General features: G+C 49.6%; 1 protein-coding gene across 1 annotated transcript in view; it reads right to left on the bottom strand.

Annotated features, from left to right (window-relative positions):
- PPWD1 (peptidylprolyl isomerase domain and WD repeat containing 1) overlaps positions 1–16,561 on the bottom strand; it is a 79,777-nt gene that overhangs the window by 60,629 nt on the left and 2,587 nt on the right. The window contains exon 2 of the mRNA XM_030193184.1: positions 10,857–10,959. Coding sequence (XP_030049044.1) covers positions 10,857–10,959 — 103 coding nt within the window. The remainder of the gene's footprint in view (positions 1–10,856; positions 10,960–16,561) is intronic.

Raw genomic sequence — 16,561 nt, 5'->3', positions numbered from 1 at the left:
GAGACAAAGCGGCTTCTTATTTAATTTTGCCAAGTACATAATATCAACCACCCTTCTAATATTATCCATCGCTTTGCGATAAGATACAAAGCCCACTTGGTCTGGATGTATAAGAACTGGAAGGATTGGGGCCAAGCGATTAGCCAGAACCTTAGCCAGAATTTTGACATCAGTATTTAATACCGATATGGGTCTATAAGATCCGCATTCAAGATGATCTTTGCCCGGCTTGGGTAATACAGCTATCCACGCTTCCATCATTGACTGAGGCAATGATCCCCCTTTCCCAATTTGATTAAACAAGTCTGCTAGGAGCGGAGATAGCTCGGGGGCGAACTTCCTATAGAACTCTTTAGGCAACCCATCCAAGCCAGGCGATTTACTCAATGGCAAACTGCTGATTGCCTCCTGAATTTCTTTGGGAGTAACCATTTCATTTAGTAATGCCTGTTGTTGGGAGCTCAGAGAAGGTAGTTCACTATCCCTTATATATTGATCTATGGATTCCAGGGAAGGGCTAATCTCCTGAGCGTACAAATCCTGATAGAATTCCCCAAATCTTTTTCGTATTTGCTCAGATGTACCGAGCTCGCCCCCGCCCGAATCCCGTATCTTTAAAATAGCCCGGTCAACTTTTTGTCTGCGTAACCTTATGGCAAGGAGACGCCCCACCTTGTTGGCATGCTCGTAGGAATTCACCCTGTTCTTATTTTGTAGCATACTAAGTTGCTCAGAATATACAGAATCTAGCCACGCTCTCTGATTACTAAGCTCACTCAGAACCCGCTCTGACCCATTTGCCTTATGCTGTTCCTCCAGAAGACGGATATTCTCCATACATTTTGCTATCTGCGCTTTACGGGCCTTTGATTTTTTACTGGCTACTTGAAGAAAGTAGCCCCGGGAAACCGCCTTCATAGCATCCCAAACAATGCTGAGCGAGGGTCCCGATTCCAAGTTAAACTCAAGATACTCTTTCAGCATTTGTTTATATCCTGCCACCACTTCCCCCTCCTGTAAAAGACCCACATTCATTGTCCATCTTCTATCTTTGTTTTCAGCCCTAATAGTTGGCAAAGTAACCCATATTGGGGCGTGATCCGATAGGGTCACACTGCCGATCCCTGCGTCAGGTCCCCGTTCCACTAAAGTGGCATCCAAGAATAGATAATCAATACGGGAATAGGTTTTATGCACTGCGGAATAGAATGTATAATCTCGTACCCTCTGGTGTTTTACTCTCCACATATCCACCGTACCCAAGGAGTTTGCTAAAGATCTTAAAGCCAGGGAATCCCTCTGCCCTTCATTTCTATTAGGGCCTGATCGGTCAAGTCCGGGGTTCATCACAGTATTGAAATCCCCTCCTATTACCAGAGAACCCTGCGCAAAAATGGCCAGAGAGTTTTTAACCCTTTCCAAGAACTCTGCCTGCCCCGTGTTAGGCGCATAAATGGACACTAGAGTAAGATCTACTTGGTCAATTTTTATATGCAAAAAAATATAACGGCCTCCTATGTCCCTTTTTACCTTAATCACCTGTGCGCCCACTGCAGCCTGAATTAGGATCGCTACTCCAGCTTTCTTTGATCCCGCTGCAGAGGCGAAATACGCCACCAGGTAGTCCGAGTAGGAGAGAAGTCTTTCATATCTGCCCGCCAGGTGTGTCTCCTGAAGGAGAACCACATGAGGCCCTAACTGCCTCAACTCTTTATAGAGCTTTTGTCTTTTCTGTGGCATGTTCAGGCCTTTCACATTATAGGAAAGAATCTTTAAGTCAGTACCCATCCTAGTATGTTGTGAACAAGCTTGTCGGCCCCTGCCCGTCTCGACAACTCTGCAAAGTGCCACATTACTTTGTACCCATTTTTCCCAGTAGTGACCTGCCCCCTCCCCTTATTATAGCCAATCTCCCGCCCTCCCCTCCCAACCCTCTTCCCCTGTGATCCCCTTATGCCCAACCCCATGAACTTCACCCACCAGCCAGAACCTTAAGGTCCTGAGTGGGAGGACTCCTCAACGTGCCCCAGCAAACACCAAATGATCCCCCAAACCCTCACAACATTCAGCCCCCCCCTTCTATTTTTACCATCATCCAGTCCCCCTTCTGCTCTCCTCCCTCTTAAATCCAACCCAGATTCATACCAGTTCAACTCCCACATTACATCCTAAAGCAATAACATAGGCAGCACCTGGCAACAGATTTAACAGCCCAGAAGTCATTACCAACAACACAATGTCATATCAGTCAGGTTCGCAGCTTAGCGTCTTGCTTCTTGGATTTTTGAGGCACTCTCTTCTACTGCTGCAATTTTTCTCGCGTTGCGGAGGCCATGTCCCCTGCAGGTATAGCTTGGGTGGTCAAACCAGCTTCATGCAAGAACTTCCACACCTCATCCAGCCGACGAAACCGGTGCTGCTTGCCTTTAAATTCCACACTCAGGGCAAAGGGAAAGTTCCACCTATAGGATATCTTCTCCTTCTGCAAAATTTCCAGCCCGGGTCTCATCGCTCGCCTCTGTGTTAATGTAAACAGCGATAAGTCCTGGTAGACTGAGACTCTGGCCTCATTATATTCCACTGGCGGATTTTGGCGCGCTTTTTGCCATATTTTTTCTTTAAGCGTGTATGATGAAAATCTCACCACTATGTCTCTGGGTCTATTGTCTGTTGGTTTCCTGAGAGCTCTGTGGGCCCGGTCAAATATAAGATCTGCTGACTCCAATTGCTCTCCCAGTAGCTTCTCACATATCGAACGCACAAGTGTGGGCACGTCTTCCATGTTGCCATTTTTGGGGACTCCACGAAATCTAAGATTTTGACGTCTCCCGCGATTTTCCAGATCGTCTAGTTTATATTGCAGTTCTTCAGACTGTTCGTTTAGTTTTGTAAAACGGGCCTCTGCCGCCTCTGCTCTCTCAACTTGTTCGTCCACGCGCTCTTCCAGCGTCTCGACCCTGCCCCCTAGTTCACGGAGATCGAGGCTAATGGCGTCCACGTGGTCAAGAATTTCTTGTTTAGAGGCCTTGATCTCTGCTCTTATTTCCTTGAGACATTTGGCCAGCTCTTTGGGTAATACGGCGCTTAGGGCAGTTCTACGCACCTCGGCGCTAGAGGCAGCTGACTCAGAGCCGGAGGAGTTTCCCGGATCAGGCGACACGCGCCTCGAGCGGTTTTTCGCCCCTTGTCTCGTCGAGCTCCGCTCTCCTTCTCTCGACTGGGAGGCTGTTGTTTTGCTCATTCTGTGCTCAGGATCTCGTCGCGTCTTCAGAGACCGGTCCCACCACTTCTGCAGAACTGGATGACCGCAAATGAAGCGATTTTTAAGCGGGTAAGCGCGGAGCTAAGGGCTCAGGCAACCATTCAGGTCCGTGACGTCACCGGAAGTCTCTGTTTTCTATCTTTTAACCAGTTTTTAATCCACAGTATTACATTACCTCCTATAACCATGACTCTCCAATTTCCTCTGGAGTCTTTCATGAGATACTTTGTCAAATGCCTTTTGAAAATCCAGATACACAATATCGACCAGCTCACTTTTATCCATATGTTTATTCAGCCCTTCAAAGAAATATAATAGGATTGATGAGGCAAGATTTCCCTTTACTAAATTCATGCTGGCTTTGTCTCATTAATCCATGCTTTTGAATATGCTCTGTAATTTTATTCTTTATAATAGTCTCTATCATTTTGCCTGGCACCAATGTCAGGCTTACCAGTCTATAAATTCCCGGATCCCTTTTTAAAATCATAGTTACAATGGCCACCCTCCAATCTTCCGAAACCATAACTAACATTACTAACAATAGTTCTGCAAGTTCATTTTTCAATTCTATCAGTACTCTGAGATGAATACCATCTGGTCCAGGCGATTTGCTACTCTTCAGTTTGTCAAATTGCGCCATTACATCTTCCAGGGTTATAGAGATTTCATTCAATTTCTCTGAGTCGTCAGTTTTGAATATCTTTTCTGGCACGGGTATCTCTTCCAAATCCTCCTTGGTGAAGACCAAAGTAAAGAATTCATTTAATCTCTTCGCTACGGCTTTGTCTTCCCCGAGTATCCCCTTTATCCCTTGGTCATCTAGCAGTCCAACCGATTCTTCTGCCGGCTTCTTGCTTTTAATATACCTACAAAAATGTTTACTATGTGTTTTTGCCTCCAGCGCAATTTTCTTTTCCAAAGTCCCTCTTTACCTTCCATATCAGCGCTTTGCATTTCACTTGCCATTCTGAACAAATTCTAAATCATCCTCTACATCTAGCAAGCACAATTCTTTTAGGGAAGGTAAAATTATGTATAATCATACCTGATAATTTTCTTTCCATTAATCATAGCTGATCAATCCATAGACTGGTGGGTTGTGTCCATCTACCAGCAGGTGGAGATAGAGAGCAAACTTTTGCCTCCCTATATGTGGTCATGTGCTGCCGGAAACTCCTCAGTATGTCGATATCAAAGCTCCATCCGCAGGACTCAGCACTTAGAGAATTACACCCACGAAGGGACACTCTGCCCAGCTCACCACCGCCGAAACGGGGGAGGGGAATCCGTCCAGCTCATCCCCGCGGAGCGGGGGAGGGACACCACACCCGCCGATGCGGGGGGATCTGGCTTATCCTGCAACCGCAACCGCGGGAGGAGCTGACTGACCCCAACACCGCCGAAGCGGGAGGGGTACAAAACTGCCCTACAGCCGCACGAAGCGGGAGGGAGTGCCGGCAGAATTTTAAGTCTCAATCCAGCCCCGTAAAACGGAGGGGAGAGGAATGCAGCAGCTCACTGTAACACAAACTCGTCTTAACTCTTGAAGAATCCAAGTGAAAAAACTTGAACACGAAGTCTTTCTGAAGTAACTGAAGACTAAACTTGAACCTGAAATGCAACCAGAATAAAAACAATACAGATATCTGGGAGGGGCCATGGATTGATCAGCTATGATTAATGGAAAGAAAATTATCAGGTATGATTATACATAATTTTACCTTCCATATCATCAAGCTGATCAATCCATAGACTGGTGGGATGTACCGAAGCAGTACTCACCCAGGGCGGGACATAGAAATCCCTGACCGCAACACTGAAGCTCCAAACCGGGCCTCCGCCCGAGCAGCCACAGTCAAGCGGTAATGCTTGGAGAATGTATGGGCCGAAGCCCAAGTTGCCGCCTTGCATATCTCTTCCAAGGAGACGGAACCGGCCTCTGCCATCGAGGCCGCCTGAGCTCTTGTAGAGTGAGCCTTCAGCTGGATAGGCGGCACCTTCCCCGCGGCCACATAAGCCGCTGCAATGGCTTCCTTGACCCATCTTGCCACTGTAGGCTTAGCAGCCTGCAGACCCCTACGAGGACCTGTATACAGGACAAACAGATGATCCGATTTCCGGAAATCATTGGTCACTTCCAAGTATCTGATGATGACTCGTCTCACATCCAGATATTTAAGAGCAGAGTACTCCTCTGGGTAGTCCTCCCTACGAAAGGAAGGGAGACATAGCTGCTGATTCACATGGAAGCGAGAAACAATCTTGGGCAGGAAGGAAGGCACTGTGCGAATAGTCACTCCTGCCTCAGTGAACTGTAGAAAAGGCTCTCGACACGAGAGCGCCTGGAGCTCGGAAACTCTTCTGGCTGAAGTGATAGCCACCAAAAAGACTGCTTTCAACGTCAGGTCTTTCAGAGATGCCCTTGACAAGGGTTCAAACGGCGGCTTCTGCAATGCTCTTAGCACCAGGTTGAGATTCCACGCAGGCACCACTGAGTGCAGAGGAGGGCGCAGGTGATTAACCCCCTTGAGAAAGTGCACCACATCTGGCTGCGAAGCCAGGGAAGCACCCTTCAGGCGGCCCCTGAAGCAAGCCAGAGCCGCTACCTGGACCTTAAGGGAACTGAGCGACAGGCCTTTGTCCAGACCTTCTTGCAGGAACGTCAACACTGAAGAAATTGGAGCAGTGAAAGGAGAAAGAGAGCCTGCTTCACACCACGCTGCAAAGATACGCCAAACCCTGGCGTAAGCAGTAGAAGTAGAGCGTTTCCTCGCTCTCAGCATAGTGGCGATGACCTTGTCTGAGAAGCCCTTCTTCCTCAGACGCTGCCGCTCAATAGCCAGGCCGTAAGACCAAAGGGGGAGGGATCCTCCATCACCACGGGACCCTGATGTAACAGGCCCTGCTCCACTGGCAACCGCAGAGGATCGTCGACTGAGAGCCTGATCAAGTCCGCATACCAGGGACGCCTGGGCCAATCCGGACCCACCAGGATTATCCTGCCGGGATGCTTTGCCACCCGGTCTAGTACCCTGCCCAACATGGGCCAGGGCGGGAACACATAGAGAAGCTCTTGTGTCGGCCATTGTTGGAGAAGAGCATCTACTCCCAGGGATCGAGGGTCCCGTCCTCTGCTGAAGAAGCGCGGCACTTGGCAATTGGCCGATGACGCCATCAGATCTAGGCTCGGCTGGCCCCAGCGCTTCGTGATGTCCAAGAACGCCTGAGCAGATAGCTGCCACTCTCCGGGCTCCAAGGTATGGCGACTGAGAAAGTCCGCCTTGACATTCATGACTCCGGCAATGTGGGCCGCTGACAGCTGTTCCAGGTTCACTTCCGCCCACTGGCATAGACTCATAGCTTCCTTGGCTAGAGGGGCGCTCTTGGTACCTCCCTGGCGGTTGACATAGGCCACAGCCGTGGCATTGTCCGACAGGACCCGTACAGGCTTGAACACCAGTACCGGGATGAACTCCAAAAGCGCCAACCGAATGGCTCTGAGTTCCAGGAGGTTGATAGACCACTTTGCCTCTGCAGGAGACCAGAGCCCCTGCGCTGTCCTTCCCAAGCAGTGGGCTCCCCAGCCCGATAACGAGGCGTCCGTCGTGACGACAATCCACTCTGGGGACACCAGAGGCATTCCCGCAGACAACTTGTCTGTCTGCATCCACCAGCTCAGCGCCTTGCGCACTGCTGGATCCAAGGGAAGACGCACAGCATAATCCTCCGACATCGGAGTCCAGCGCTGCAGCAGAGAGTGTTGTAGTGGTCTCATATGAGCCCTGGCCCAGGGCACTACTTCCATCGTGGCCGTCATAGAGCCCAACAGCTGCACATAGTCCCAAGCCCGAAGAGGAGAGGCTACTAGGAACTGGTCCACCTGAGCCTGAAGCTTGACAATCCGATTGTCTGGCAGGAACACTCTGCCCACTTGGGTGTCGAATCGAACTCCCAGATACTCCAGGGACTGAGTCGGGCGCAGCTGGCTCTTCTCCCAGTTGATGATCCATCCCAGGGAGCTCAAAAGAGCAACTACCCGGTCCACAGCTTTGCCGCACTCTGCATAAGAGGGGGCTCGGATCAACCAGTCGTCCAGATAAGGATGGACTTGTACTCCTTCCTTTCGCAGGAAGGCCGCTATGACCACCATTACCTTGGAAAAGGTCCGCGGAGCAGTAGCCAACCCGAACGGGAGGGCTCTGAACTGGAAGTGTCGGCCCAGGACTGCAAAACGCAGAAAGCGTTGATGAGGAGGCCAGATGGGAATATGCAGGTACGCTTCCTTGATGTCCAAGGATGCCAGGTACTCCCCTGCCTTCACTGCCGCTATAACAGAGCGGAGAGTCTCCATGCGAAAGTGCCGCACTTTCAAGGCCCGATTGACCCCTTTGAGGTCGAGGATAGGCCGGACCGAACCTCCTTTCTTTGGTACCACAAAGTAAATGGAGTAACGCCCCTTGCCAAGCTGACTTTCTGGCACCGGAACGACCGCACCCAGGCGGATCAGATTGTCCAAAGTCTGCTGCACTGCCACAGCTTTGACCGGAGACTTGCAGGGAGAGAGTACAAACCCGTCTCTTAAGGGTCGGCAGAACTCCAGCTTGTAGCCGTCTCTGATGACTTCCAGCACCCAAGCGTCTGAAGTTATTGTGGTCCACTCGCCCAGAAACGAGGACAGCCGTCCTCCAATCTGCACTGGGGCGTGGACCAATACCCCGTCATTGGGTACGAGACCCTGGGGGAGGACCGGAGGGAGCACCTCCGGGACGGCGGTCTCTGCGAAAGGAATGCTGCTTGGGGGAGAAATTCCTCTTAAAGGAAGTGGGGGCAGAAGCACCCGACCTGCCCGGGCGGTACCGACGGGCTTCCTGAAACCGTCCTCTGGAGGTACCGGGACGAGCACTCGCCCGAGCCCTGACCTCCGGCAACTTCTTGCCCTTAGACGTGCCGAGATCAGTCACGATTTTGTCCAGCTCGACCCCAAAGAGCAGCTTGCCTTTAAAAGGCAATCTAGCCAGGCGGGATTTTGAGGCGTGGTCAGCAGACCAATGTTTCAGCCAAAGCCACCGCCGCGCAGAGACAGTCTGAGCCATGCCTTTAGCTGAGGCTCTCAAGACATCATACAGCAAGTCTGCCAAATAGGCTAAGCCCGATTCCAGGGCTGGCCAATCATTCCTCAAGAAATGATCCGAGGGGGAAGCCCGCTGCACCATAGTCAGGCACGCCCTGGCCACATAGGAGCCGCAAACTGAGGCCTGCAAACTTAAAGCAGCCGCCTCAAAGGACGACCTTAAAGCCGCCTCCAATCTCCTGTCTTGGGCGTCCTTTAGGGCCGTGCCACCTTCCACCGGCAATGCCGTTTTCTTAGTCACCGCAGTGATTAAAGAATCCACGGTAGGCCACAGATAGGCCTCACGTTCACTCACAGCCAAAGGATAGAGGCGGGACATAGCCCTAGCCACTTTAAGGCTCGCTTCTGGGACATCCCATTGAGCCGAAATTAAGGTGTGCATGGCATCATGCACGTGGAAGGTTCTAGGCGGGCGCTTAGTCCCCAGCATAATGGCAGAGCCAACAGGGGCTGAGGGAGAGACGTCCTCCGGAGAGGATATCTTCAAAGTGTCCATGGCCTGTAACAACAGGTTGGGCAAATCCTCCGGGCGAAAAAGCCGCGCTGCAGAGGGGTCATCCGCTCCATCCGAGCGGGGATCCGTCTCCACCAAGGAATCCGCAAAGGACCGTTGGGAGACCTCAGACACGCTGCCCTCATCTACATCGGAGGAGACAAATTCCTCCAAGGCCTGGGAATCAACCCGAGGGCGTTTACCTCTGGGAACCTCAACCTCTTTACCAGAGGAGGGAGCGGGGGCAGCGTTGTGCATGAGGAAGGCCCGATGCAGCAGCAAAACAAACTCGGGGGAGAAACCCCCCAGACTGTGCACCTCCGCAGCCTGGGCAACAGCCCTAGGCGCGCTGTCAACCGGCGCTCGCAATAGCGGGGGAGAGACATGCTGCGCATCCAAAATGGCGTCCGGCGCGAAACTCCGCGAAGGAGCCGCGCGGGAAGAACGGCTCTTAACTTTAGCCGCTTCTGTGCCGTCGCCCAAATTAAGGGCGTTCATGGCATTAATGTCTCCAACCTCAAGGGCGGCCCAAGAAGAAGCCGTCCGAGCCGCGTGGCCGGCCAAGATGGCGGAGGCGAGGAGCGGGGGATGGGCGTTTATGGCGGGAAAAACCGCCACGCCGGAGGAAGGACCGGGACATGCATCGGTCGCGAAACTGTCACCCACCAAGGGCGAATCCGGCTTGAAGACCCCCGCATCCCCTCTAGAAGCGCTCGAGCGACCCGGGGAGCGACCCTTTGCGCCCTCGCCCTCCGACGCCATGAGCCACGAGGAGAAGAATCGGGGAACCCCCGCCCGCTATAAAAAGGTAAAATTACCTGCTGTCCGCTCCGAGTTGTAACGACCTGGTGTCTCAGTGAGTAGCTGCAATAGACGCTTAAATAAACGTCGAAATAAACGCCTTTAAGGCCGTTCAAAATTTTTTTTTTTTTTTTTTTTTTTTTAACGGAGCCAGCGGGAGGGGGGAGAAAAGGAGGGACCTGGCACCACCAGGTTTGCACTTGCTCAAAAGAGCCCTCAACCCCAGGCACTCAACAAAACCTAAAAATTAGGCTTGGAGGCCTAGCCAGAGCTGCTGCTGTGTGTGACCACCACCTGCTGAGATAGAGAACATACTGAGGAGTTTCCGGCAGCACATGACCACATATAGGGAGGCAAAAGTTTGCTCTCTATCTCCACCTGCTGGTAGATGGACACAACCCACCAGTCTATGGATTGATCAGCTTGATGATATGGAAGGGCCTCTTTTATTAAACTGCGCAAGCAATTCCAGCATGGCAAATGCAATGATGCCCATTAAAAATGATTTGCTGGATATAAGATGTGATCTTGCATGTATTTGTTTAAATTATGTATGCTTGACTGTAACCTTTTTTGACTAAAGCAGGATATAAATGTGGAAAGTAAATAAATAGTCCTAGGGTGATGACAAAGTTGCAGTTTCTACTGATGCCACATGAAATATACAGCTTTCCCTCACATGATCCAATCTGAATACACTTTTGTAAATGAACCCTAAAACTGGCTTGCAGGGATATACCACCAACTGAATTTCTTCACAAAAAATAAAAAACGTTTCTAGCCAGACGGAACAGATATTTACCACCATAACAAAACATGACACTATGCATAACACCTCTCAATTTCATAAACTTCTCTCCAGGATTCTGATATGATCTCTCATGATCTTATTTATTTTTTTTTGTTAGATTTGTACCTCGCACTTTCCCACTCATGGCAGGCTCAATGCGGCTTACATGGGGCAATGGAGGGTTAAGTGACTTGCCCAGAGTTACAAGGAGCTGCCTGTGCCTGAAGTGGGAATCGAACTCAGTTCCCCAGGACCAAAGTCCACTACCCTAACCACTAGGCCACTCCTCCACTCAAAGAAGTCTATTAGTAAGCGAGTCTTGCTTATGTTTATGAACATAATACAAAGGAAGCATCAGAAAAGAATCAAGACTTACTTTGTACATATTACATGTGTTATGACATCTCTGTGCATATAGCTGCGTTCATACATAGAAGCACTGGGAAGATTTTCAAGGTAGACCTGTTCAAATGGAAGAACTAGGGAAAAATGGAAAAGATAGTAAAAATGTATTTTTCTTGATAATGCACAAACATTTAGTGATTGTTCTAAGCATGGTCTCCGATCCTAAAAACACTGATCCTTACTTTGTTCATAAATTTCCAGAAGAAATATTTAAATTCTATCTTGTTTCCTCAGGTCGTGCATTGTTCTCTTCTCTCTGAACTATACCTATTCTCAGGAGGCAAACATTACCAATGCAGTTACTGTCTAGTACACCAGGGAATTTTGGGAAAGGGGATGCTCAGATTTTAGAATTCTAATCATATTAGATCAGAATTTTGGGTTTTTTTTCTAAGGTGTGCTAACGGATTTAGCATGTACTAAATTCTAAGAAGGGGATAACATGGGCTTCTTAGCATTTAGTGCACACTAATCATTAGCGCCCATTACCACTTTTGCAACACTGCTTGAATCATCCTTGACATGTCCTCTGCTAAATGCACCGATCCTTGCTCTTGATTTTCCTCATCACTGTTACTTTTCATAAGCCTTACCAAGACTGTTTTGCTGCCCAAACTCCTTATTTAAGCTAACAAGTGAAGTTTTCTGGGGGCAGAAGAGATGTTCAATGGTTCCCTAGAATTCAGTATCAAATGGCAAAAGTAATTTACAGTCTCAGTTTGAGCAAAGAGAGGTTAAGTGCCTTGTCCCACGCAACATAGTAAATGATTGCAAACCAAGCTAATAGCTTTATGCTACGCTGCAAGACCATCTCCACACTCTTCCAACACTAACATTTAACACAGTAGTATAGTAGATAAATGGCAGAGAAGGCTCAACTGGCTCAGTTATCCTTAACTACAATACTCTAGCTGTATCATCCCATTATCAGTTGTACAAGCTTGACTACATCCAAGATACCCAATTGCTTTTGGCAACATCAGAGAGGGTGGGGATTGCTGCAAAGAAAGTTCTCAACCATGGTTTAATATGGGGGGGGGGGGGTGGAAGGGAGGATGGGTGGGGGGAGGGGAGGATTAGGTGGAGGAGAATGTAATAAATTGAAGGAGGGAGTTGCATGGCTGGGGGGGCAAGGGGGGTTAGAAATACAGTTTGGTTGTTGGGAGGGGGGTTATTGTAAGAGTACTTATTGCTTTATTGCAGGGGGTTAAGGGGAGGTGGTTTTAGTTAATTCAAACAATGATTTGGAAATAGGGTATATGTTGAAAAGGGGGGGTGGATCCATAGTTAGATGATTGTTCGTATGACCTTTGTATTCTGGTTATTGTTAAAGATACCTTAAATGTTTCATGATATGGATCATTGTGTGTTTTAATGATATTCAATAAAAATTATTGAAACAATCTTTTCTTTCTTGTAACAAAATCTGGGTACATGTGCATTTAAGTAGTTCATGAGTATTGCTGGAGCTTTTGATATGCTCCAACCTGAGCATCTGTTTCAAAGCCTCTAATATACCTAGAAGCCTTGAAATGCTACTTTAGGAATTGGAGAGATCTTGGATGTGGAAGGGGGTATGGCAGCTCAAGGGATTGCAGCTTGAATTTGTAGGATGGGCTCCAGCAAACTATGGACCTGATTTACTAAGACTTTTTCCCATTCTGTATCGGGGAGGGGGGTTAGTAAATGAGCAAATGAGAGTATTCATTTGTTTACAGCAGAGGTCTGCAAGGCTTGTTTATACAATCCAAATTTCTACTGCTCACCTGCACTCTTCCTCATGAAGGATGCTTATCCAGCAATTCACTTTTATTTGTGCTCTTCTCTATTGTTGTTAATTCCTATCTGCATTCTTTCAATTTTATTTATTTACTAGTAAAAAAGGCCCGTTTCTGACGCAAATGAAACGGACGCTAGCAAGGTTTTCCTCGGAGTGCGTATATTTGAGAGAGAGTGTGTGAGAGATGGAGTGTGTGTGTCATAGAGAGAATGAGAGACAGAGACAGCGTGTCTGTGTGTGTGAGACTGTGTGTGTGTGACAGAGAGATAGAGTGTGATAGACAGGGAGTGTGTCAGAGAGAGTGTGTGTGAGAGACAGTGAGTGAGTGTGAGCCCCCACTCCCCCTCTCGCAGGGCCCCCACCCCCACCTCTCTGGTCTCAGAACCACCTCCCCACCTCCCTCTCCCCTGCCCCGCCTCCAGCCATCCATGTCCAGCGACCCTCCTCTCCCCCTGCCCCCCCTGCAGCTACCCATGTCCAGCGACCCTCCCCTCCCCCCCCTCCAGCTACCCATGTCCAGCGACCCTCCCTTCCCCCAGCGCATCAAACACTCCCCCCCAAGCACATCAAACACCCCCTCCCCCACCTGAAGCACATCAACACCCCCCCCCCCCATCGCCACCAGCAGATGTCAGAAGTAACGCTGTCCGGCCGCTGCTGCTTCTCCTGTTGAGCAGCAGCGGCCATTACAAAAAGAAAAGAAGCGATAAATGTTTTTAAACCCAGCCCAAATCATTCGCAAATGCCCAAGTCTTACAACGCAGTCTCTGCAGCCGCTCCTCCTCTCGCCTGTCACGTCACTGCGTTCCTCCGGGGTCTTACTCCAGGGGCAGTGACATGGAGGCGAGAAGAGGAGTGGCTGCAGAGACTGCGTTGTAAGACTCGGCATTTGTGAATGATTTGGGCTGGGTTTAAAAACATTTATCGTTTCTTTTTGTAGCGGCCGCTGCTGCTCAACAGGAGAAGCAGCAGCGGTCAGACAGCGTTACTACTGGCATCTGCGGGTGGCGATGGGGTTTGATGATCTTTGAGTGGGGGGAGGGGGTGTTTGATGTGCTTGGGGGGGGGAATTGGGTGATGCGCCGATGAGGGGGGGGGGGGGGTTCTGTGGTGCTGCGCTGGTAGTTTTTTTGATGCACCGCTCTGACAGCTGATTCCCAGGCAGGGGGAGGAGTAGGGAAACTACTCCTCCCCCTGCCTGGAAATCAGCTGTTAGTGATGTCATCCTGGCTACGGAGCCTAGCTCAGCAACTCCAGGAGCCATGAACACAGGCAGTCCCAGATTAGAATGCTGGTGGTGAGAATTATTATATAGGATTTGGATTTTTCTCATACCTTTTTCAGTAGTAGCTCAAGGTGAGGTACATTCAGGTACGCTGGATATTTCTCTGTCCCAGGAGAGCTCACAATCTAAATTTGTACCTGAGGCAATGGAGGGTTAAATGACTTGCTCAAGATCACAAGGAGCAGCAGTGGGATTTGAACTGGCCATCTCTGGATTTCAAGACCGTTGCTCTAACCACTAGGCCACTCCTCCACTCCACTCCTTTGTTACACATTTTTGCCTGGAACAGTCTTCCCAACTTTTATATATTAATTTCTCTATAAAACATTCCCTTAGAATCCCTTGTTTGTCAAGGGGTGTGAACAAGCGAGCATAGGAGCAGACTCTGAGGGGGCTCGAGCACCCCCAATATTTAGAAAATTCCTTGTATGTGTCCAGGGAGGGGTTATCTCCATTGGGCTTAGCACCCCCAATAATTTTGAAAAGTTGGCTCCAATGCAAGGGAGTGTCTTGGAGGCCTAGGCCTCTCCACTTTTGACTTATACCCCCTCCCCCCCAGCTGGACTGCACCATTCCAGAGTAACACCACAACAGGCCCTGCTGGCAGGAGCCATACTACTACTGCTACAAACTGGAGCAACAGCAGCAGAAGAAACTTGTTTGAGGTATTATTCTAGTGTGTACTTTATGGAGACTGTAGCAATATAGTTCTATTTTTCTAGTAGGAGCTGTAATGGTGTTGCAGAGCCTGGTATAATTTTACAATGCTGCCTTTTCCTAGGTAGACTTGTTGCCACTGGAATCCTGGGAATTAATGCTGTCGTGGTATTGTAAAGTTGAGTGCCGTTTTATCAGGATTTAGTGTTACTTTACAGTGTGGCACTGGATGGAGCTTGTGCTGCTGTTACTGAGATGACTGACATCAGAACTTATATAATTACTAGTAAAAAAGGCCTGTTTCTGACACAAATGAAATGGGCGCTAGCAAGGTTTTCCTCGAAGTGTAAATGTTTGACAGAGTGTGTGTGAGAGTGACTGTGTAAGAGAGAGAGTGAATGTGCGAGTGTGTGTGTGTGACAGAGAGTGAGACTGGGTGCGAGTGTGTCTGTGTGAGTGTGTGTGTGAGAATGAGAGTGTATGCCAGGGGCCACCCCCCCTCCTTTCCCCCTCCCCCTCCCTTCCCTCCCCTGCCCCCCTCCCTCCCAGTTCCAGGGTCATTCCCTTCCTCCCTTCGACTTTCAGGGTCGTTCCCTTCCTCCCTCCATCCGACTTTCAGGGTCGTCCCCTCCCTCCCTCCGACTTTCAGGGTCCCCCCCCTCCTCCCCGACTTTCAGGGTCCCTCTCTCCCTCCGAGTGTCAGGGTCCCCACCCTCCTTCCGACTTTCAGAGTCCCTCCCTCCCAAGGAGTCGTTGCAGCTGCCCACACACCTTCCCATGGGGCCCGGAGGGGCAGCCGCGGTCGTCGCCTGCTGTCCTCCTCTTTCGTGCCGCTCCGACTCCTGAGGTCCTCCCTCCCCCACGCAGGAACGCGCGAGCGCACCTGCACACCGGCTTGGCACAGCACACTCTCCGTGGCTCTGCCCCCTCCGCTGACGCCCAAGGACGACTCCGACCTTTCTTTCTGTGCCATTGGTAGGGACGCTGTCGGCTACTCCGCCACTCAACGCTACTGTTTCTTTCAAGCTCTGCCCCGCCCCCTTTTGCCCCTCCTCCTCCGGCTTTGGAGCTGTACGTGACGTCAGCCTGATCTACTGAGTCTAGCAGACCAACTGCGAAGAAAGCCAAGGACACAGGCAGCAAGATAGAATGTTGGAGGTGAGAATTATTATATAGGATGTTGAATTGTAATGAAGCATCCTAGTTCTATCCTGCACCCATTACACTTCTTATTTTCTTAGGTTTATTATTTTAACCCTGGACACACTCCTCCGGCACAGATCCTCACCCCGGAGTTGCTTCACTCCTTACTCAGGAGCCGGGGTCACACAAACAGATATTTCTCTTCACTGCCACACACATCGTTCTCACTGGCAGGTTCACAAGAGCTGGGCGCAGGCCTGGGCTGTAATAAATCTGATAGGCTGAGGGTACTCTTTCTCTGGGCACTCACTCAATAATTAGTCAACAGTCTCCATGGCAATAAACTTCAACTTGCTTTACTAACACACCTTGAAAAGCAATTGATAAACTTGATAACTTGGTCTGTATAATGCAGGGTTTTTCACAGGGTGATCAGCACAGCTCAAACAGGTTCTCCCATACAGTCAAAGTACATAAATCACAGTTCGGTTCTATTCCAAAACAGTTTTATTTGCAACCAAAACAAAGGTACTTGACATTCTCCTCATGATTAAATTTACAGGCCATGATAATCTCCACATGCACAACTATTTTTCAGTTTTATCTCAAACTCCTCTGGTCTACTGTTGGGGAACTAGCACAGGGTAAACAGCCACTCTAGGTGTCTGTCAGTCTTTTAGCTTCAACAAACACATTACATTTTTGGCTTAAAGCAAGGTGCAGTGCCCCCCAGGTGCACGGAGCCGCCATTAACATGGCGCATTAACGCCAGTGGGGTGGGGCGAAGCACGGTGGGCACGTTCCCGCCACT

This window comes from Microcaecilia unicolor, chromosome 2, assembly GCF_901765095.1.
Source record: "Microcaecilia unicolor chromosome 2, aMicUni1.1, whole genome shotgun sequence".
In the NCBI taxonomy this organism is placed as follows: domain Eukaryota; kingdom Metazoa; phylum Chordata; class Amphibia; order Gymnophiona; family Siphonopidae; genus Microcaecilia; species Microcaecilia unicolor.
This window is presented reverse-complemented; position numbering and strand designations above follow the sequence as displayed.